This window comes from Elgaria multicarinata, chromosome 2, assembly GCF_023053635.1.
Source record: "Elgaria multicarinata webbii isolate HBS135686 ecotype San Diego chromosome 2, rElgMul1.1.pri, whole genome shotgun sequence".
NCBI classification, from domain to species: domain Eukaryota; kingdom Metazoa; phylum Chordata; class Lepidosauria; order Squamata; family Anguidae; genus Elgaria; species Elgaria multicarinata.
The window spans coordinates 7186040-7210186 of NC_086172.1; the positions used below are offsets into that span (position 1 = coordinate 7186040).

General features: G+C 43.7%; 1 protein-coding gene across 1 annotated transcript; it reads right to left on the bottom strand.

The window, feature by feature from the left end:
- On the bottom strand, positions 1 to 24147 carry LOC134391938 (cysteine-rich secretory protein 3-like). The gene is made up of 7 exons (XM_063115859.1): positions 24085 to 24147; positions 21579 to 21701; positions 19598 to 19688; positions 18874 to 19022; positions 13577 to 13671; positions 1345 to 1436; positions 1 to 128 (listed from the first exon to the last, which is right to left on the bottom strand). The coding sequence occupies exons 1-7, from the start codon at positions 24145 to 24147 to the stop codon at positions 1 to 3; spliced, it is 741 nt and encodes a 246-aa protein (XP_062971929.1).

The following is a 24147-nucleotide window of genomic DNA, read 5'->3' on the forward strand; positions in this document are numbered from 1 at the left end:
TTATTGTATTTCAGAAGTGCACTGGCAGCTTCCTTGACAACCTGCTTTAACTGTTGGATGATTACATGAATGTTTCTTCTTTAAATTGACACAGTTGGCGTATATATCTTCATCTAAGCAAGGATTGGCTGAAATGAAAGGGATGCAAATGCTGAGTGAATATATCCTCAAACGGACAGGTGGACGGTTGCCGACATGTCCTGCCTGTGTGCTCCCCAGAGACACGACACTCAGGAGCCATCAGACTTGGTGTCATGTATGTCCCTACTGCTCCAGGGTTGGGACCAGAGGTCTCAGGGAGTCCATCAGAAACAGATTCTGATTCAGAAGATGCCCAGCAAGTGGGGGAGGAGAGCCTTCAGCTGCGAATACGCCCCTCCCAGAGTCTGTCTCCTCAAGGCCAGATCCTACGCTCTCAGGAGACAGGGAGTCAACTTCCGGGGGTGAACATTCCAAAACATTACTGGATGCTAGGAATCACCAGAAGTTAAAACGTTCAGCAAGACTGGCACTAAAGCGACAGTGGGAGAGGTTGTGTGAGAAGGCGTCTACGCTTCCTCCTCTACCTTGAAGCTTCAGACATTTGAAAAGCCTTTTCTTTCCATTGAAGGGTCAATTGTCTTGCTTAGTTGCATAAGTTGCCTAGGGGGAATTTTCCCTGTAAAGGTGCCTAATTTGTGCTACAGAAGTGTTAATTGTTTGCAATAAAACTTTGTAGATTGGCCCAGGAGCTTTCCTTGATTTTGACTCCTTGAGGACACTTGAGCACCTACAGCCCACGACACTTGCCACTGCTAAACAGACTGTTGGACCAGATCAGCCTTCCCCAACCTGATGCCCTCCAGGGGTGTTGGAGGGCACACATACCTTCACTGCAATTGTATGGGTGCCAACAGTCTTTTAATTGCCACTTGGGGCTGGGGTTCAAGTGATGTGAATGTGTGTGTTATGTATCTGGGCGTGAGCATATGAGTATGTGAACAGATTGCGTCAATTGCATCTTCAGTCAAATGTCACAGGGGTGGACAACTTGTGCATCTCCAGATGTTATGGCCTACAACTCCCTTGATCTTTCACCACTGGCTATGGTGGTTAGGGCAGATGGAGTCGTGGGCCAAAACGTCTGGAGGGTCACCTGTTGCCCACTCCTGTTGTAGACATTTGACTAGAGATGCCAGCAATTGCCTGCAAAGCAAGTATCCTGCCCTGTCCTTCCCATGACCATCCACCTAGCATTTATTACCATAAAGTGAATCACTTAAGCATAACTTCTTCAATATTATCCATTGAGTGAACATTGCAAATTATGCCAAAAGTAAATTATGTAGTACCAGCTGTACTTACTGCATAGTCCATCATCACAATTCCCAGGACAATCACCACATTGTTCTCCTTCCTTGTAAGGTGTATAGTAATTAATTCCTTCTATGTTACCCCTGAAATTTTAAAATAGCATAAAATAGCGTAACATATACAACTTTCTGTTAATTTTCCAGAAGCATACTTTCCCAGTATATACAATATTTATTTATTTATTACATTTATATACCGCCCCATAGCCGAAACTCTCTGGGCAGTTTACAAAAGTTTAAAACAATGAACATTAAAAACAGATATACAAAAATTTAAAACCATCAAAAGCATAAAAACAATACCGATTTAAAATAGGGAATTTTTTTTATGCCTTAATCCTGCAGCTCTAACTTCATGTTGTATGTAACTTTGCACTCACATAAACATTTTGGGGGGAAGCAGTGAATCTCTGGTAGGGATGGCATGAGAGTTCATGCAATCTTGGCAACGAATCAAACCTTGGAGGTTCAGAGAGTCCAAACTGGACGCACGCCTTCCAACCCCTAAGCATCTTTTCCAGAGTGTTCAAAAGTTGAGCGCTTGGAAGAGGACATTTCATAGAATCATAGAATCATAGAATCGCAGAGTTGGAAGGGGCCTACAAGGCCATCGAGTCCAACCCCCTGCTCAATGCAGGGATCCACCCTAAAGCATCCCTGACAGGTGATTCTCCAGCTGCCTCTTGTGCCATCCTACCACCACCAATGCCATCCCTTCCCCGTCCTTCCTTTCGTTCCCCTTCTGCTCTTACCAGGGCAGTAGCAATGAAAGGCAAATAGATGGCATTTGTGGGGGAGATGCAAGAATAAAGAGATGACACACAGAACTTTGGGGTTAAACAGGGGCCACATTTATTCAAGATCTGCAAAAGGGGGGCAATCCTAACGGGCATCCAGCCTGGCCTGCACACAGGCCTTGCTACTACGTAAGAGCGAGCATTCTTGTCCAGGGGGTTGGCGCTGCCTCTTTCGCCCTCCCCCTGGCCTTCCCCTTACCAGGTAGGGAAACCTTCCCTTGTCACCCCCCAATCCAGACCACTAGGCTCAAGGTTGGGTGAGAAAGGTCGGCCTCAGAGGGAATCCTTATCTCCCAGCCTGACCACAAGGCTCAACCGTGGGAGCCTTCAGGAATTACCTGTCACTGAAAACAGTGCCTCTGAATGCTCACACCATTCCAATCCCTCTGGATGCCCGTGCCTACCTGCCGGTAATGAAAAGTGACCAAATTAGCTATCCGCCGAATCAACCTATTTATTCTCCCCGGCTGTCTTACAGTGCGGAGTAGGCGAAAAAACTCATGGCCAATTCAGAACATGAGTAAAAAAAATCCTACTCGGTCCCCTAATGCAACCAGCAAGCTCACACTGCCTACAAGGAGGGCGCGAGGGAGGGAGCCGCGCAAAGCAAAGAGGGCTGGGAAGGGGAAGTGCCCAGTTTTTATCCCATGGGCCACACCTCCCAGCCCGGTGGCGCCAAACCCAAATGCGCAATCCCCATTGGGCACACCTCTTCCCTTGCCCTGCCCACAAACCTCTCCCCATGCCCAGGCTTTGCCGGGCATGGCAGAATGATCCTTCCCCTCCCTGTACTTTTCATTCCCCCTACACTGTCACCCAGTGCCAGAAATGGTGGACACAAGGGTTCCTGGGAGAATAGTTTGTTAAACAAACTACAACTCCCAGAACTCTTCACACTGCATCATGCTCTAAACAAGGGCCTGAGCATGCAAACCTTTAAAATGCCTGGCTGTTGGTTGCAGGGCAGGGGGGGCTGCGCTTTCAATCCCTTCCCCCATTCTCACCATGCATTTTCTGTGAATATCCAAAAGAAACTAAAATCTCTTGACTCATCAAGCAGTGAGAAATTCATCGACAGTCATGCTTGTGTGAACAGTTATTACACCATGATCTTCAGAGACCTGTCCGAATAAGGGGATTTTAGTATTCAACATCCCGCTATACAATTAAGCTGGAGGGAGCTATACAGGCAGGATGGAGTGCATTCATTTATTTATTATTTATTTAGAATATTTATATACCGCTCCCCATTGAAAAATTTCAGAGTGGTGTACAAGATAAAATGAAAATAAAAACAGAATAAAACAGTTAAAACAAAATTTAAAAGAAGCAAAAACAGAAATCCAAGGCTGCATATTAAGGAAAGGCTTCTTGGAATAAAGAGGTTTTCAGAAGGCGCCGAAAGGAGTACAAGGTTGGCGCCTGCCTGACCTCCAGAGGCAGGGAATTCCACAGGAGGGGGGCCACCACGCTGAAGGCTCTTCCCCTGGTGGATTCCAATCGGAGGATGGATCTATGTGGAACCACCAGGAGCAGGCCCTCGGATGACCTCAGTGACCGGGCAGGTTGGTAAGGGAGAAGGCGCTTTCTCATTTATCAGATTTAGGTAACGATCTTGTGTTGGAGGATCTGCAAAGGGGTCTCATGCAAATAATATTAGCTAGGTTTGGGGGGTAGCATCTAAGCGAGTTGCTTGATGCTCCCTGTGGCGCTAGATACGGGCATCCAGAGTAGGAGTGGGAATAGTGAGCATTCACATGGCACTGTTCACAGTGACTGGTAAGTCCGAGGCAACCAGCTTTGAGCCCCACGGCCTACCTGGGAGATACGACTTACCTTTGGGGCCGACCCTACTCACCCACTCAGTGCTGGATGGCCTGAGGTAGGGCGTGACAAAAGAAGGTCCCCCGACCCCACAAGGGGCAGGCCCGGAGGAAGGCGAAAGACGCAGCGCCTACCCTTGGGCCACGAACGGCTCGCCCAACATCAGGGGCCTGGCAACAGGCCATACTGGATGCCCGGTAGGATTCACCCCCTTTTGCAGATCATTTAATAAAATGTGGCCCTGTTTAAATCCAGCTGTTGTTGTCTTGTCTCCTTCTTTATCGACCTTCGCACCACACTTAGTTTAATACTTAAAAGTCCAAATTTCAAGGATCGTTGTAGATGCTGCTAGGTATGTCTTTAAAGTAACATGTGGCCCATTGGCCCTGTCACGGAAGGACAGCAAATTTTCAATTGTTTCATTTTTAATGGGTTGAGTCCTGACTGTGGCTAGATCTGCACTACTGCTTCATTACTGAAGTTCACTGCTAACTATTGGGGCAGAAACCACATTCCATATGCTGCTTTCATAGTGTTATTTCCTGCTTTTTATTATTCCACATTCATGATGATTTGACACAAGGCGAAGATCTAGTCAAGCTTAGAGCATATCTACTGAAATCCAGGCAGCAAGTCAGTCATGACTTAAGCATACTTACAGCAAACCTATTGAAACCAATGGGACATCGTACTCATGATTAACTTGCCTTATTCATTTCAATGGACTAAGTCTGGATCTAACCCAATGTAAGCATATTTTTACAGCCCAAGAGAAACATCATTTGGATGAACCTCCTCAGGAACCACAAAGTTTTGTCGCATGCCTGCCCTCAACATCAGACTAGGCTTCACAGTGAACTCCTTCCCCTGTTGACCAATGCTGTCGGGTGCTGAGCATGAGAATCAGAAAACATGTTGAGGAAAGGGATATTCACCAAGGGTATTTGAACTAGCTTGTTGGCTTGAATCAGTTCTTGTGGTAGGAGGATGTTTACACAAAAGATTCAATTCCAAGCATTTTAAAAGATTAAGAAATCCTACTTACTTCAAAAAGCAATTAAATTATTTGTTCTATAGCTGGATCCTCCAACTCCAACGTATATCAAAGAGTTGCTTCAACTCAGCTTCCTGCTGAGGTTTTGCCAATGCAGTGTAAGGGGGCGATTTGTGGATGGTGGAAATTTTTAGGTTACCAGTACTTAACCTCTAAAAGGCATAGTTGGGAATCTAGATTATGTCCTACACTGCCTTATAAAGGCTACTAAATAAAAGTGCCCTTTATACAATCTTAGTGTTGGTTTTCAGCTTTATGCAAATAAATTCTTGAGGTTCCTATAAAGTTTATTTTTTAAAAAAAACAACTCAGGAATTTATTTGCATAAAGTTAAAACTAGGGGTGTGCACGGACCCCCCAATCCACCCCGCAGGCCGATCCGAAAATTATTCCACATAATTATTATTATTCCACATAATCCACTCCGCACCGCTCCGCCCATACTCCGCTCCTCTTCGCCGTGGTGCTCCGGCTCCGAATCAGAGCTCCACAGTGGAGGGGAGTGGCGCCAGGTAAGGCCCCCCTCCCTCCTCTCCCTTACTTGCAGACACCAAGGGGGAGGGGGGCCTTACCTGCATCCGTCCGCGGTCCCTTGGCTTCTTCAATTGAGCCCGTGGCTCAACCAGGAAGTCTGGGCCGCAAGTGCAAAAATTTGAGGAATTTAATATCTTTGACAGTAGATATTTTAATAACAGGACTATCGTGCCTCTATTTTATAAGGATCCACAAAATACCTTGCACTGTAAAACCGATACTTTAATAATTTTAGAGACTTCACCAACAAAGGACTCTTGGAATAGAGACCAACAGACTACATGTACCATTGAAAAAGACTGTGATGAATTTCCCACTATAGAAGAAAAAAGCTTGATGAGCTCTTTTGCGGCACTCCCATGCCACTCCCAGGATGATATTATAAAAAAATTAACCCAGCTACGAAACACACTCATCAATATGCAGCTTCCCAAGAAACATGGTTTCGTTCTCACCAGGCAAAGTCATGCGGGAAATGAGATACAAGAGATTGAAAATAACCTCTCAAATACAACATACCAAAAAAAGGAGGAACAAACTCCACCTAAAGAATACAATTTCGCTGGTTCAACAGCGCCTGCTATAACCGCTGATGAATGGTTACAAAGAAGAACCCTCACTCCGGATGAAATTGGCCAGCCAGACATCACCCCTGCAATCAAGCTCACCTCCACCAATAGACAGAATCCAAACTTCAAGATAGGGGGCGGGTCTGTGTATTTGGACAAAGAGGGCAAGATCAACGGAATTGTCGAGCTGGAGTGACTCGAAGAGAAGCAATCCAACTCTCTCTGCTCTAACCTCAGTACTAATCTTTCGACAAACCCGCCTTTGATTGAATTAACACTCTCCTTGCCAGACCCTGTCAAAAAAGAAAAAGTAATAAGAGATAATTGTATACAATCATGGCCATTTAACGGTACTCCACCCAGCTATCCAATTGTTCCACATTTCGAAGTGGTTAGTTTAAATGTCAATGGTCTGGGCACAATGGTTAAACGCTCTCGCATAGAATCCCTACTCCGAAAAGAACACCCAGATTTGATTATGCTGCAAGAAACACATCAAAAGAAAAGCATAAACCCGGGCCCTATACTACAAGGTTCCTGGCTAGGCACCCAACATACAGCCCCAGGAACCTCTAAGGCCTGTGGAGTTGCCCTTCTTACTTCTAAAAATAGTCCTATTGCATTTCTAGATACACTCGTGGATGCAGAAGGCAGATTCATCTTTGCCAATGGTTCCTGGGGGCCTACCATCATTACGATGGCCTCGATCTATGCCCCTAACAGAGGTCAAGCTGATTTCATTATAAAAACTCTTTAAAAACTCCTGATATTTAAGAAAGGACACCTGATAATAGGTGGGGACTTCAACTTATGTCTTGACAACTTTATAGACAGATGCCCCCCTTCAGCGTTTAGATCAAAGGAGGGCCAAAGAATACAGGATTTTCTTGATGATATGGGTTTGGTTGATGTCTGGCGCCTGCAACATCCTACTGACAAAGAGTTTACATTCCTTTCATGCAGACATCATTCATTCTCACGAATAGATTACTTTCTAACATCTCAAGATCTATTCCATCAAATCTACAAGACCTCTATTGGCCCTAGATTGGTATCTGATCATGCAATGGTGTCCATGGCCCTGGCAAGGCAGCTTAAACAGAAGCCTAGATTTTGGCGCTTTCATTCAATTTTAGCAACCGACGCCAAGGCCAAATCCAACTTGCAAACAGCGATTAACAATTATTTCATGGATAACGACATAATCGATGCTGGACCTCACTTAATATGGGACGCAATGAAGGCGACCCTCCGGGGACATTGCCTGAGTGAGCAGGGCCGTCTTTGTAAATCCAGGGACACTATGAGGAAGAGTCTTAGAGAAGAAATAAAGAGACTGGAGTCAGATTTAAAGATCTCCCCTAAACAAGAGATATATGATAAACTTCAATTAAAACACCATGAGTTTAACCAACTAGAGACTGAAGCTATCCACATCAAACTCACTAGGGTCAGGGCCACCTACTATGAATTTGGCAACCAGTCTTCCAAGCTATTGGCCCATGCGCTATCTAAAAAGAAAAACAAGGCCCAGATCAAGGAAATCCGCTCAGTCTCAGGCAAGCTATACTCAGATAGAGAGGATATAACAGAAGAATTTGCAAAATTCTATGCCTCCTTATACAACTCAGATGCACCTACTATATCAGATATTGCTTCTTATATAGACCAGATACCTCTTAATAAACTTTCAACAGAACATAGGGCTTACCTGGATAGCCCTTTTTCAGTAGAAGAAATCAATGAAGCAATTAAAAACTTAAAAAAGGGGGAAAGCCCCGGTCCTGACGGCTTTAGTGCAGAATTCTACATGGCTTTTAGAGAGCAACTCATCCCCTGGCTGCACCGTTTATTTGTAGCAATCCAGGAGGGTAGTCAGATTCCAGAGTCTTGGAAGATCTCTAAAATAGTGGTGGTCCCCAAGCAAGGCAGAGATCCAATAAAAATGGAGTCTTATAGACCCATTGCCTTAATAAATGTAGATGCCAAACTTTTTACAGCAGTCTTAGTTGCAAGACTCAACACATTTATAGCTTCCTATATCAATCCAGATCAAACCAGTTTTATACCAAGACGCAGTACAGCTGACTCAATACGAAGAGTCATTAATATAGTTCAATATTGCCACACGACCCAACAACCAGCAACACTTATCTCTCTCGACGCTTTCAAAGCCTTTGATCGCGTTGAGTGGTGCTTCCTAAAAGAACTCTTAGAAGCCATGGCCTTCGGCTGTAAGTTCAAGAATATCATAAACCAGCTCTATTCTACTTCCATCACTTCAGTAGGGGTCAACGGGCTTGACTCTCATCCCATACGACTCTCTCGAGGTACCAAACAGGGATGCCCATTATCTCCCCTCCTTTTCGCTATAATAATAGAAAGTCTTGCCTCCAAAATAAGAACCAACAAAGATATAAAGGGCATATACATCCAGGGAGCAGAACATAAAATAAATCTTTATGCTGATGACATGCTTCTTCTGCTCAGCAACGCTTCTAGAGGCCTATCTCAGCTACTATGTGAGCTAGAAGCCTTTAAAAAAGTCTCAGGTCTCGAAATTAATAAAGAAAAATCAATTCTTATGACACTGAACACTCCCCTAGAGACTACAAATTCTCTGTGTGTCCAAACAGGCTTCAAACCATGCTATGGGGGGTTTCGCTACCTAGGAGTGACTATTACAAAAGACCCACTGCAGCTGCTTGAAAGAAATTTTGGGAAACTGTCTAATCAGATCCTCCATGACCTTACTAAATGGAGCCAACTAAAACTCACATACCTTGGCAGAATAGCTGCAATAAAAATGTCTTTATTGCCCAAAATATTATTCCTTTATCAGGCCTTACCTGTAAATATCCCTCCTAAGTCCTTCTCCAAATGGTAAGCTACACTAGACCGCTTTGTCAATCACGGCAAACGTTCCCGTATAAATAAGGGGACGTTATATAGGAAATGCACAAAAGGAGGCCTAGGAATGCCCAATTTACTGATGTACTTTGAGGCCTTCCAGCTTAGGCAGCTAGTCAAAATAATCAACGGTGAGACTAGTATTCCCTGGGTACAAATAGAAACGATATCCCAACAACCCACAATTCCACCTCTCCCCTTCCTAAAAACTTCCTGGGCCATCGTCAAACAAATCTCCAATTCATTCACACGCCTTACTCTAGCAATATGGAAAAAATGGTCAACCTATCTCTCTCCCCCAGAGTCTCCAATGCTACCTTTTTTAGATCATCCATCTTTTAGACATGAAGATAAATATGCCCAGTTTGCTGGGTGGGATAGTAAGGGGATCTATCGTTTGAGGGACTTTTTAGCCAAAAACCAAATAATTAACGATAGTCAACTAAAAGACAAGCTAAAAGGGATCAATCCCTCTTGGCTCCAACTGACACAAGTCAGAACATTCTTAAACAAAAGATTTAGTAGCGAGATGGATTTTCGCCCTCTCTCCCCCTTTGAGCATCTATGTGTGATATCCAAAGGGAAAGATAAAGGCGTGACCTCAGCAATTTATGACCTATTGCTAGAGAGGGGCGGTGGCTTCTCCCTGGCTCTGAGGAGCATATGGGAAACTGATCTACATATACAGATTGAAGATACAAAATGGAAACAAATTTGGATAAATCCCCCCCTCCGAACAATATTGTCCCACATACAGGAGTCAGCCCTCAAGGTTATATTAAGATGGTATATAACTCCAATTCAACTCTCGCATGCAACGACTTCAATCTCCCCGTTGTGTTGGAGAGGATGCGATGAAAAGGGCTTTTACTTACATATGTGGTGGGAGTGTAAGGCCCTGAAGCAGTTCTGGGAAACTATCTTCAATATAATTTCTAAGGCCACTGATCAGATAATCTTTCCAGAACCAAGCCTGTCCCTGCTGTCCCTGCCCAACACTCTAAACCCCTCCCTTACCCATAAAGAATTGGTATTTATCCTCCTTACGGCAGCTCGTTTAGAAATCGCCGAACACTCGAAGGATCTGAAGGGCCCTACACTCACTGGATAGAAAGGGAAAGTGTGGGATATAGCCTGCTCTGAAAAATTAACCTACCCCCACAGAGTCTCGTCAGGCCAACTTAGCTATGACCCATTCAATGAAATATGGTCTCCTTTTCTCGATTACATCAATGGTACAGATGTGGCATCCAACTCTGGTTTAACAAATCTTCCTCTGACCACAGTAAATTGAAGGAAACAAGCTCGGTTCAGCATCTACAGAAATCGTGTTTGTGTATTTATTAGAAACGTTATCTGACTTGTATGTTTTTATATATATTTTTAACTTTTTTAAAACTGCTTTGTTAAATAGAGCTTAATAAATATTATTTAAAAAAAGAAGAAGAAGAAGCCGAGGGACCGCGGACGGACGCAGGTAAGGCCCCCCTCCCCCTTGGTCTCTGCAGGTAAGGGAGTGGAGGGAGGGGGGCCTTACCTGGCGCCACTCCCCTCCACTGCGGAGCTCCGATTCAGAGCCGAATCGGATCTTGTTCCCGTGATCCGATTCCCTCTCGCGTCTTTATTAATCTTATCCCCGCTATCCTCCCGTCCTTGCTCCACATCATTAATTCCTCTCTGTCCTCTGGTTCATTTCCTTCTGCTTTTAAACATGCTACAGTCTCTCCCATTCTCAAAAAACCCACTCTTGATCAACTATCTCTGTCTAATTACCAACCTGTCTCTCTGTTGCCTCTTGTCTCAAAGATCTTGGAACGTGTGGTCTACTCTCGTTGTCTTGACTTTCTCTCTAGTAACTCTGCTCTGGATCCCTTTCAATCTGGATTCCGTCCTTTGCATTCCACTGAAACAGCCCTTACCAAGATCACCAATGATCTTCTTACTGCCAAGTCTAAAGGCCATTATTCCGTTCTTATTCTCCTTGATCTAACTGCAGCCTTTGACACGGTTGATCACGATCTTCTCTTAGATTCCCTCCATGACCTTGGACTCTGTGGCTCTGTCTATAACTGGTTTGCCTCCTATCTAGAGGGTTGCTCTTTCAGCGTGTCGGCTAACGGCAGCTCGTCCTCCTCTTTTCCCCTTTCAGTAGGGGATCCGCAAGGCTCGGTGCTTGGCCCGTTGTTGTTTTCTTTATACATGCTGCCCTTGGGTAAGCTTATTCAATCTCACGGCCTCCAATATCACCTGTATGCCGATGATACACAATTATATCTCTCATCTCCGGAACTTTCTCCTGATGTTCACGATCGTATCTCGGCATGTCTTTCAGATATCTCAGCCTGGCTGCTTCATCGTCGTTTGAAACTTAATATGGCAAAAACTGAACTGCTTGTTTTTCCTCCTAAACCTTCTCCTCACCTCTCATTCTCTCTTACTGTCAACGATGTCACGCTTACTCCGGTCAAGGAAGCTCGTAGTCTTGGCTTTATATTTGATTCCTCGCTCTCCTTTATTCCTCATATTGAGGCAGTAGCTAAATCCTGTCGTTTCTTCCTGTATAATATTGCCAGGATTCGACCATTTTTGTCTGTCTCTTCTGCCAAGACTCTTGTTCACGCACTGGTTATCTCTCGGTTGGACTATTGCAACCTTCTTCTCTCTGGCCTTCCTTCGTCTCACATCAGTCCGCTGGTCTCTATCCACCACTCTGCCGCCAAGATCATCTTCTTGGCCCGCCGCTCTGACCATGTCACTCCACTTCTGAAATCTCTTCATTGGCTTCCAATTCACTCCAGAATCCAATATAAACTTCTCCTTTTGACCTTCAAAGCTTTTCACGGTCTAGCTCCTTCCTATCTCTCCTCTCTCATCTCACACTATTGCCCCGCTCGTGCTCTCCACTCCTCTGATGCCATGCTTCTCGCCTGCCCAAGGGCCTCTACTTCCCTTACTCGGCTTCGCCCATTTTCCTCTGCTGCCCCTCATGCCTGGAATGCTCTTCCAGAACACCTGAGAACTACCAACTCAATCACAGCTTTTAAAACACAGCTAAAAACTTTTCTTTTCCCTATAGCTTTTAAATATTGAGTTTGTTCTGACTCTATACTGTCAGCTTCACCCTACCCGGCGCCTGTTTACACTTCCCTGTGCCTGTTTGCATTCTCTTTCCCTCCTTATTGTTTACTACAACTTTATTAGATTGTAAGCCTATGCGGCAGGGTCTTGCTATTTACTGTGTAATCTGTACAGCACCATGTACATTGATGGTGCTATATAAATAAATAATAATAATAATAATATGGGCGGAGCGGCGCGGAGCGGGCTGATCCGAAATTTTCGGATCGGCCCGCGGGGCGGATTGGGGGGTCCGTGCACACCCCTAGTTTTAACTTTATGCAAATAAATTCCTGAGTTGTTGTTTTTTTTAAAATAAACTTTATAGGAACCTCAAGAATTTATTTGCATAAAGCTGAAAACCAACACTAAGATTGTATAAAGGGCACTTTTATTTAGTAGCCCTTATAAGGCAGTGTAGGACAAGTGAAGAAGCCGAGGGACCGCGGACGGACGCAGGTAAGGGAGAGCGGTTTACCTGGCCTTCCTGCCGCTGCCGCTCATGCAGCGATGGCGGGAGAGCCAGGTAAGGGACCAAGGGGGAGGGGGCCTTACCTGCGTCCGTCCGCGGTCCCTCGGCTTCTTCAATTGAGCCCACGGCTCAACCAGGAAGTCTGGGCCGCAAGTGCGGCCTAGACTTCCTGGTTGAGCCGTGGGCTCAATTGAAGAAGCCGAGGGACCGCGGACGGATGCAGGTAAGGGAGAGGAGGGAGGGGGGTTTACCGGACCCTGCCGCTGTCGCCGCATGGGCGACAGTGACAGTGGCAGGGCCCGGTAAACCCCACTTACCTTTCTGGCGGAGTGCCGGATCGAGGCGAAGGATCCGCCTTCACCTCGATCCTCTTCGCCACGCTCCGCCGGCCCCCCAATCCTCTTCACCTCCACCTTAAGGGTTGGCGAAGCCCCCACTCCACTCCTGCTTCTCCGGTTCAAGGAGAAGCGGAACACATCCCTAGTTAAAACCCACTCTGCATCCATTTTATAATAAATTCATTTCTTAAGATTAATTTTCAATAGAATGAACAGTTCTCTACGCTAAATTTAGAATTTCTTTTCTACGCTTTTCCCCATCTACCCCTATTTCATCCCAAAATTAAATATTGACTGTTTTTGATTATGCTATTTTGTGGTTGTCTCTTGCTGGTTTTATTGTTGCTATTTTATTATCTGTATTGCTTTGATTGTGGAGATGCTTTAATTATTTTGCTTATATTATCACCTTGGGAGCCCTACTAGTCGAAAAGACACAATAATATTAATTTTCTTCATCATCATCATAGCTGTAAGGTATTCAGCAGTTCTTATTGTACCTTATTCTTCTAAGCCACAACTACAAACTCAGTATGATCATACCTTAACACAATGACTTTAGGATTTCAGGAAATTTATGAAATGAATATTATCTGTTGTTATACATACCCAGGACAGTAATGACAAACATAGAAATACTGTAATTCTTTCTGCTGACACATAGAAACTGCACATGCGACCAAATAGGATTTATACCAAACCAGCTGTAAATAAAAAAGTAAAAAAATAAAATTAGACCAGTATTGCCAACACTTTAAAAAAAAATCCAAGAAAGAAAGCAAAATTCCCAGTTAGCTCTTTCTGTTAAATGTTAGTATCTTTTGTCTCCAAAGACATTAGTTTATTTTTACATTCTTTCCCAGCTTCAGTATTATAATCTCCTTCGTTCTAACTTGCCTCTTTCTCATCTTCACCCTCTTATCTTCCATTTTTAAATCGATTGCCCATTTGTTATTTGTTTTCCTGTATCTTACAGTTAATATCAGCTCCAGCTTAAGGGCTTAGTTTCTGTTTTTAGACCTCTTCAGTTTCGGGCTCCATGTCCTCTATCTTCTCTTTTCCTCTCTATTGTCACTATAAGGCCATTGAGTCCAACCCCCTGCTCAATGCAGGAATCCACCCTAAAGCATCCCTGATAGAGGGTTATCCAGCTGCCTCTTGAAGGCTTCTAGTGTGGGAGAGCCCACAACCTCACCAGGCAACTGGTTCCATTGCCGTACTGCTCTAACAGTCAGGAAGTTTTTCCTGATGTCCAGCTGGAATCTGGCTTCCTTTAACTTGAGCCCGTTATTCCGTGTCCTGCACTCTGGGAGGATCGAGAAGAGATCCTGGCTTCCCACTTTGGTCCTGGGCTTTTGTTTCTCTGCCTAATCTCTCTTGCTATCCCTTTTCTCTGGAAATCACTGCTTTCTGACATCCATACCACTTCCCCCGTTTCATATCCCTTTTCCAAGCCTTTGATCTCTAATCTCTGCCTCTCCTTTCCCTTTTCTTCTGTTTCTCTTCCTCTTTTTCATGGATTCAGCTTTCAAGTTTGCCTGCAGGAAGGGGATGTACTTTTTGTTAATTTCAGTTACTGTATATTCTCTAGCTACTTTATTCATTTGTTTGTTGTTGTGAATGGCATTGCACGATTTTGTCCCTCCAGCAGGATTGGAGTCTGCCGCCTTCCGCATCTACATTTCTGCCTTTGATCTTTCATATACGTAGTTATGGACAATTCTGTGTTTCTGCAGGAAAGCCCAACAGCTACATAGCTCCATATTGTCCCAAAACCTTTCCGTACCATTTGAAGCCCTCATAATAACAGGCCGGACGAACACCAGTCATGATGGGTAGATCAAGGGAGGAAGGATTTTTATCTTGTACTCGCCTTCAGACTCCACGGGTTCAAATGTCACTTTAAACCATCATGACTTAATAAGCTGCTTACAGTAGGTCATTTTGAAAATAAGCTATTGTTATCCCCCATAATATCAGACAAAAAAAGCTACTGTGTGTAGTTTATTAAGCTAGTGTTTGTAACCTCAGTATTCTCCCCAACCACAGTCCTACTGCAGTCCTACTGCCCCAGCAGTGATGCTGTATCACCGATTGACAACATCACAGCAGCCTTTTTTAACTTTCCAAAATATCCCAATGAGAAGTGAGAGGTTAATCCAGCGCTTCCAGCATCACCCCAACAAGGGGGTGGGGGTGACTAAGTTGCTGGAAGTGTGAAGGATCAGGACCAAACGTCACACACAGCCTGGTTGGGAGGTACCTGATGCATCATCAAAACCTTGCACAAGTACATACAAATGAGCAAAAAAACCAGGAGCACCAAAAATTGGGATGCACAAATAAACCCTTGGAAGTGTGCAGGATCAGGACCAAACTTCATACACAGCCTCCCCTAGTTGGGAGGCACCCAATGAACCTTCAAACCCTTGTGCAATTACACACAAAGCAGAGAAAACACCATACCCTCAAAAACCTCAATTGCACATTTCCCCCAATAGACACTGCTGAGATAGACACTGTTAATACTGCTATAGCACTATAACGTTACAGCACAAAAGCGCAATTGTGCATTTCCCCCCATACATATGGCTCAGATACGTGATTTAAGGTGTCTCTAATTGTTCACACACACTCCATAAACACTGCTGAAATAGCCCACAAAAAACAGAGAGGGTGATGCTATAGGGGAGTTAATTAACCCACGGTGCCCAACAGATGACACGATAACCAACGATGGGTTAAATAACTCACTATGCAGACCATGCATTATCAGAATGGGTTATTTTGACCAATCAAAATAATGGATTTAAAAATGCCCGATAGACAATACAACAACCCATGTCTGATTTAACCCATCAAGGTTTATTGTGTTGTCCAAACTCAGTCACAGTTTTTCAGTGCCAGATTCCAGCTTACTTCCAATAGTCCTTAAATTTGTATTTTGGCATTGCTGCTGTTTTTATCTTGGTCGTGCTTTTATATTGTATTTTATATTATGGTTTTATACCGTTATTTTATACTTGAGTTGTCTTAATTTTGTGAACTGCCCAGAGAGCTTCGGCTATTGGGCGGCATAGAAATGCAATAAATAAATAAATAAATAAATAAATAATGGAAATCATTGAGAATCTAGCCAATCTCACCTTTACAGATTCAAATAATCTCTTCTAACTTCTCTTTCATCTGTATAGCCCCATCCTAGTTTTTTTGTCCCTTGATGACACTAAATCATTACAAGTTGGAACTTTGGGAACTAGTTTTATATCATTTTATATAATTACCTCCAATAGTAAACTTAGATGTTTGAATGTTTATCAATTTGAAGGGAAGTGCAGGGCCACCCAAATATCTAGGTATTACTTTTTTTTATTTATTGCATTACTATTCTGCACCATAGCTGAAGCTCTCCGAGTGGTTTACAAAGATTAAAAACATTAAAATACGATACACAACAGTTTAAAAAACACTTTCATAAAACACAGAAACGATAGACACAAAGACAACATATATCTAAAAACAACTTTTAAAAGGTATGTTGGACTATGCTTGTACATGAAAAGGCATTTTAAAAAAGAAAGAAGAAAAGAAAAGAAAGATGGTCTGACTGGTACTACCTGTGAACTTCCAGGACGTACATTAGTTAATGGGGGACAAGACAGAAATTATAGGAGACAGGGAGAGATTATAGGGGGCAGGGAGAGATTATAGGGGGCAGGCTGTTTGAGCCCCTAACACCTTGTAATAGGGAGGGACTAGAGTTGGAAATTGTATTTATTTATTAAAACATTTGTATCCCACCTTATAGAAGCCTTGTGTGGCGCAGAGCAGTAAAGCAGCAGTTTCTGCAGCTGAAACTCTCCCCACGGCCTGAGTTCGATCCCAGCGGAAGCTGGTTTCAGGCAGCCGGCTCAGGTCGACTCAGCCTTCCATCCTTTACCGAGGTCGGTAAAATGAGTACCCAGTTAGCTGGGGGAAAGGTAATAACAGCCGGGGAAGGCGACGGCAAACCACCCCACTATAAGGCCTGCCAAGAAAACGTCAGCAAAAGCTGGCGTCCCTCCAAGAGTCAGTAATGACTCAGTGCTTGCACGAGAGGTTCCTTTCCTTCCCTATCCCACCTTATATCACAAAAATCTCAGGGCAGCATACAGATAAAATCATACAAACAATATAAAACAATAAATATACACAGCTAAAAACAAACCATTGATAAGCTAAAACCAGCACAGAATTTAAAAACCAATTAAAACAATTAAAACTGGTTTCATTTTGGCATCAAGTAAAGACATGGCTTGGTGGATTTAGCCATCAAAGGCTTTGTTTCAAAGCCATGTCTACTTGGTGCCAAAATGAAACCAATGCCAGTGCCAGTTGAGCCTCTAGGGGAAGCGCATTTCACAGCCGGGGTGCCACAACCGAGAAAGCCCTCTCCCACGTCCCACCATAGTGTATGTGGTGGGACACAGAGGAAATGCATGTCTTGAAGTAATAAATGTCTCCTCACACTGTACCAGGTTGTTTCAGGAGGAAGGCACAGAAGAGGATACAGTTTCCCTTTCACCCGCTTCAGAACCCCTTCCACTAGCTATATGGCTACAAAATGCTCAGGTTTGGGCCTTAGCCAGCCCCAAAACTGTGACCTCTTACACTATATAATGAAGCAGGCAAGGGAAGGCGGGCTCCCCCTCAGAAAACCCACCATTAGAAGGCTCTTGTTCTGGGCTGGTGGGAGCTTGTACAGAACACACATCTTAGGAGCTGAAGGTACACTACAACATTTTAACAACAAAGGCACATTTTTGGAGATAAAAGAATTGAATAAGGAAGTGAAAGTTGCAAAATACATTGAAACATCTGGACTTTGAAAAACCGCTGGGGCAGACACTTTTCATTTCAAAGGTCCTGAGTACAGTCCCTGTCAACTCCAGGGAAATGAATCTCAGGATGTGTTCAAGGTAAGATCTCTACCTGACCCTGCAGAAAGATGTGACTGTCAGAATAGACAACAATACTGAGTGAGACAGATTAATGATCTGTCTCAGCATAAGTCAGCTTCATATCTTCATGTGTCGAAGAAATATTTTCAACTACATGTTATTTGTGGGTTAAAAACCAAGTCGGTTTGCCAATTTTCTTTCTCTTAGAAACATTATATGATTCCCAGGTCAACACAACATGAGTGGATCCAAATATAGGCAGTCTACTTTCAATCACGAATTTGTGAATTTAGATACAAAAATCTTTTTTGGCCCCCAGGTTTTGGTTGGTATAGGACCACATTGTGTTCAAATACGTACATAAACAGTTCCATGTGTAATATTGGTGTCTCAGAAGACACAATCCTGTTGAATGAATGCATGGGATGGGTGTGAGAAGACTGTGGGATTGTGCTTAATGCCCCTCCCCTCAGTCTCTGCATACAGGCCTGTGCGGAGAGCCAATAGGCCTACACAAACTGCACATAAGCCCTCTTGATGTGAAAATCCTGTGAAAACCCAGGGTCCAGACTACACAGCTCAAACTTACATGCATGAATTTGGAGCACAATTCGGTTCAACACACCGCTTCTGCTGAACACGTGGAGAGCAAAGAATGGAGCCAGTGGACATGCCCCCACTCACATCACCTTCCACACATTCACTGAACAGGGGCTATGGCTCAGGTGTAGAGCATCTGTTCTGCATGGAGAAGGTCCCAGGTTCAACCCCCGGCATCTCCAGGTTGGGCGAGGAAAGAACCCTGCCTGAAACTCTGGGGAGCCATGGCTGACACTCAGTATCGTCAACATGAGTTAGATGGACTCAGTATAAGTCAGCTTCCTACGTTCCTGATTTGTGAAGAGGGCTACAGTCAGAGATCGCTTGGTGAAATATAGCTTGCTGTATTCTAACTCTTCTACATACCTGAGTGTAATGTCCAATTACTGCTTTCTCAGTCTTTGGACCCTTCATATATGTGAAGTGTATCCTCTCATTGAACCATTGCTGGATTGCATCTGACCATGATTTAGGGAAACTTGAATAAAAGAGATTTTCGCCACACACTATGCCATCTGGGGGGGGAAAACCAGGCAATCAATTAAATATATAATCAAAAGTACCTCAGTCCAATCACATTTGAAATCAAGCATAATCTGTTCGACGTTCAGATCCGAGTTCCAGCAAGTACCGGGAGCAGACAGAAAGGGAGATGGTGGATGAGTGATCAGTTGGTTTATTCATTTATTACACGCATATCCCACCTATCCTCCAAGGGGCTCAAGGCCACATACAGGGATCACACCATCCCTGTATGTTAGGCTGGGAGATAGCAATTGGCCCAAGATCACCCTGTGAGCTTCAGAGCTGATGGGGATTTGAACCTGGGTCTCCCCCGCCCTAGGCCAATACTTCAGATATTATGCCATGCTGCTTGTCCTTGTCTCATGTGCTTTGAAATGACGCATATTGCCCATGACCCAGCAGTTCAGATGGATCAGAGTATGGCAGGTGGTGTGGTGGATATCCCAGGTGTACATGGCATGTGTTTTCTTTAAAGATCAAGGTGTTTGATTGTACCTACTGTTTTTCACCAAGGTGAAGGTAAAGATCCGTGGAAATAACCAGGCATTCCTCTCATTCAACTTACTTTCAATTGTTCTTTGACTTTTGACGCTGTGATTATATATGCACTGATTAGCCCAGCGTTTGGCATTATTTGCAGCTGTCCCGTTCCATTTCTTGGGGGAGAAAACAAGGGAAGAGTGTAGTTCTTTAGTGACTGGATGCAGGCTTTCATGCAAATCACTTGAGGGGTGGTAACTACAAACCACACGCTGTATATTGCCCATGAATTAATTTTACCTGGCCTATAAGGTCCAACCAAATTTTAATGACTTGCAAGGAAAAATTTTTTGTAAAGGCAATGAAAGATCATAATAATTCCATATTGCAATGTTACACAACTCTTGGGAATTTCATATGTGATGCCCCAAACTCCATGTCGATGTTCAGAAGAGCTTCAGAGGGAGGTGAAGAGTGAAGACCTGACTTCTAGGTGGTGCTGACAGACTGAAACAACTGGGCATGTTAAGCCTGGAGAAGAGAAGATCGAGGGGAGACATGATAGCACTCTTCAAATACTTAAAAGGTTGTCACACAGAGGAGGGCCAGGATCTCTTCTCGATCATCCCAGAGTGCAGGACACGGAATAACAGGCTCAAGTTAAAGGAAGCCAGATTCCAGCTGGACATCAGGAAAAACTTCCTGACTGTTAGGGCAGTACGACAATGGAACCAGTTACCTAGGGAGGTTGTGGGCTCTCCCACACTAGAGGCATTCAAGAGGCAGCTGGACAAACATCTGTCAGGGATGCTTTAGGGTGGATTCCTGCATTGAGCAGGGAGTTGGACTCGATAGCCTTGTAGGCCCCTTCCAACTCTGCTATTCTATGATTCTATGAGGTTAGCTGTGTGGCAAAACACACACCTGGCCCCTGAACCATTGTCTGGTCAATAGGAAGTCTCCTGAGAATACAGAAACTGTTTATCCCTCTGCAGTGTCTCATTGCTGTCTGATAATCTTAGACATCTAGAAGCTTTGCTGCAGATGTACCATCATATCTAAGGTGGTGGCAGCATGATGAAATAGATGCGGTGATCTTGGATCTGTTTCAGCATTTCCAGAAGATTTCAAAATGAGACAAGCAAAGGAATCCTAACATCCTATAGCTCCTCCTCTTCATCTTGGCTTAAATTTGGAACACATAGGGAAAACTTGCTTGCATGCAGAAAACTAGACCTTAAGTTACCCGTGTGCACTGTAATGGCAAAAGGCTAGATAGAGGAAGTTCCTGCATTGAATGTTACCTCTGCAATGATTTCATTAGATAGGCACAGGCAAGCCATGATCTCTTAGTCTTGGGATTCTAACCAGAATCTGGGGATAATAATACTGGGTAGTGTGTGTTAAGTTAAATAATGTGTGTTAAGTGCTTTGATCACTGTAAAGCACTATGTCATTTTTCTTCTTCACATCCTCTTCGTCCTCCTAAAACACTGAGTTCAAAAACCTTCTTCCTGACATATCAGCTTTCCATGTTCAGTGGGGGGGGGGGGGGTCAACTTGAGATGCAAACCCCAGCCTCAAATCTGAAGTGATACAGTTCCAAGAGGGCTGTACCACATGCTGTTTCCTAAAGTAAGAGCCACATGTTGCTTACTAGGAATAGGATCCTGTTTGGAAACTGAGAGAATCCTCACAGTTTCTGCCTTCAAAAACAAAATTATTATTATTATTATTATTATTATTATTATTATTATTATTACCCACCTCTCCCTCTGGATCGAGGCAGGGAACAACATCAAATTCAAAAATACTATAAAATACATAAAACTGATTAAAAACATTTAAAACTAATACATATTAAACTAACAGTCAGACATCTTAAAATTCAACTGGGTAGGCCTGCTGGAAGAGGTCAGTGGTTGGTTACAGCTTTCTTGAATGCTAAAAGACGGTCAAGCTGACGAGTCTCCTCCAGCAGGCCATTCCACAGTCTGGGAGCAGCAGAAGAGAAGGTCCTCTGGGTAATGGTTGAAGCTCCAACAAACTCTCATACAAACTCTTACCATCTTCAGCATATTGGAAGCACTTGGCTCCACCTGTTTCCTTAGGTCATTGTGCTTGTCAAGAATTTCGTTCTGTATGTCCAGAAAATCGGTCGACAATGCAGCAAAAGCTGCAGCATGTTTCTGTCATGAAAAAACAACAAACACGTTTCCCCCTGTTATGTGAATATACATTTGAAAATCCCTGTTCTATACACATCCAGTTGAAGCATTTCTGGGGAGAAAATCTAAAGGTATTTAAAAGAAAAACTAACGGAGAAACCGTTAAACAAAGCGAAGATTATCATGCCTTGCTGGAATCTGAAATCAGAAGAGGTCTTAAGGTTTTGGAAACAGGAATGATCCCGAAGGGAAGGGGGAGCACTTTGTTTTCTGTTTTCTTTTTTGTATTATTATGTTTATGGATAAAATTATATATGCTAACAGTTAAATAATCAAGTAATTTGTCATGTATTATGATTTGTTTGTGTGCAATGTTTATGTTGATGTGATTTTTTATTTAGTGTCTAATAAAAATATTTAAAAAATGGAATCTGAAATCAGACACAGGCAGGATCTATGCTACTGCTTTATAACTGTTTATAACGATTTTGACGACTGTCCAGGCCCAGAACACATTACAAATACTGTTTCTAAACCGTTTTCAAAGTGTTATATCCTGCTTGGTGTAGATCTGGTCATAGTCGTTTATGGAAGGTTGCATCCATGGCTTAACACGGCCAAGTAGCCTGTGCCTGGCCTGTCACATCAATGACACAATGGTCTCAGCTTCAGTAGCTAGTGAAGCTCAGTGCAGTCCACTAGCAAAAAGAAGACCATGATGGGGGAGCTGAGGTATGAACAGGGGCATTCATCAAACACACACACACACACAGAGGTAATCCTCACTCTGCCACATGCTCCACTGTTCCAAACTCTGGCCACCTGGGCTTCTTTGTTGGACTTTACTTCCTCACCTTCACACATTTAATCTTCATAGCAGATTTTACTAACAGGGAATGGCAAGATGCAGCAATGCCCAAACACCTTCTCTAGGATACTTTCAAAATTTAAAACAGTCAGTTTTGGGAGCTGTTATTACTGTTGATCTTTTTAAAATACCTGGTAGTAACAATAGCCTTGTTACCAGCCTGGGACAAATTTCTTTTTCTTTCTATTTTAAAGCAAAGGCATTTGCATAATTAACATGATGCAGATCTAGTGTATAGCCCCAGTTTATTTAAAAGAGCCAAGAGTGGGTAAAATTTCAGCAAGTAGGACCTGAGATAGCGGGTGATATAAGTGCTCCATCAGGACCCATCACTAACCATGCGTTCTAAAAGTGTGCATAGATCTGGCCATTTTCTTTTCTTTTCTCAAAAACAGCTGCACACAGGGAGGTGGTTAATTGTTTCCTCCCCAGACTGTTTGCCCCCTGAAAATCCTCTCCCCAGCTTCTATTTGCCCCTGAAGCTGCTGTTCACAGAAAACAGCACTCTCAGGGAGATATAGAGAGTGAAATCGAACATTGCACCAGCAGACTCCTGAGTCGGATCTACACTACTGCTTTTAAGTGCTTTATAACAGTTTTGAGAACTGTATATGGAGTGTGCCCTGGGCCCCAACAGTTGTCAAAACTGTTATAAAGTGCTTTAAAGCAATAGTGTAGATCCTGCCCTGCTCAGCCCTCCTGTCCCCTACCCTGCAGCACCTCATGCCTTCACCAAATCTGCTCTAATGGATCACACACACAAATTTGGAGGACTCAGGGTGAGAGAGAATAATCACCCTGCCCATTCTGCTGACAAAATGCCATTCCAACTCTGGGAAAGACCAATTGGAAGCAACCCTATAGCTGAAGGCTCCTGGCAGTGATTGGTACTGGAATATAGACTGCCATGGGATACAGAGGAGGGGGCACTACATGGTAGGGGCTACTATTCGTTACTTTCTCCCCCACTCCCACCACGCAGACATTGCCATCTTTTTTCACATGAGGCTTTCACATGTTACTCGGCCCTGAATTGCTGCACTCATAGAATCATAGAATTGCAGAGTTGGAAGGGGGCTACAAGGCCATGGAGTCCAACCCCCTGCTCAATGCAGGAATCCACCCTAAAGCATCCTTGACAGGTGGTTGTCCAGCTGCCTCTTGAAGGCCTCTAGTGTGGGAGACCTCTAAATGTTTTCAAATCCTCATATTCTGGCAGGCCTATCCAGTGAAATTTTAGAATGTTTTAAAGATGTTTTAATCAGACCTCTAAAGGAGGTTCATTCAGCATGCACAGCATGGGCATATACACGCACATACACACATTTAATTCCAAGACAGAGCGTCAGTTCAAAAGATGAGAATATTTTAGTTCTCCTGCATATTACCCTATAGTCATAACCTGAGGATACTGAGCAGGGGGTTGGACTCGATGGCCTTGTAGGCCCCTTCCAACTCTGCTATTCTATGATTCTATTGAAGATATTGAATGGTTCTTTTCAAATGGATTTCAGATTTCATACAAATGGCACATACCTCATTTCCAACACACGGATGGAGACCAGCAGCCAGGGCTAGAAGTGTCAATAGAAGAGTCAT

Excerpts from the sequence above, each read along its gene's own strand:
- LOC134391938 (XM_063115859.1), bottom strand. The coding sequence starts at position 24,147 with ATGACTCTTCTATTGACACTTCTAGCCCTGGCTGCTGGTCTCCATCCG. Across the intron at positions 13,672-18,873 it reads TAATTGGACATTACACTCAG|CTGGTTTGGTATAAATCCTA; the intron begins GTATGTAGAAGA and ends TTTTATTTACAG. Across the intron at positions 129-1,344 it reads TTGTGATGATGGACTATGCA|CCAATCCTTGCTTAGATGAA; the intron begins GTAAGTACAGCT and ends CTTTCATTTCAG.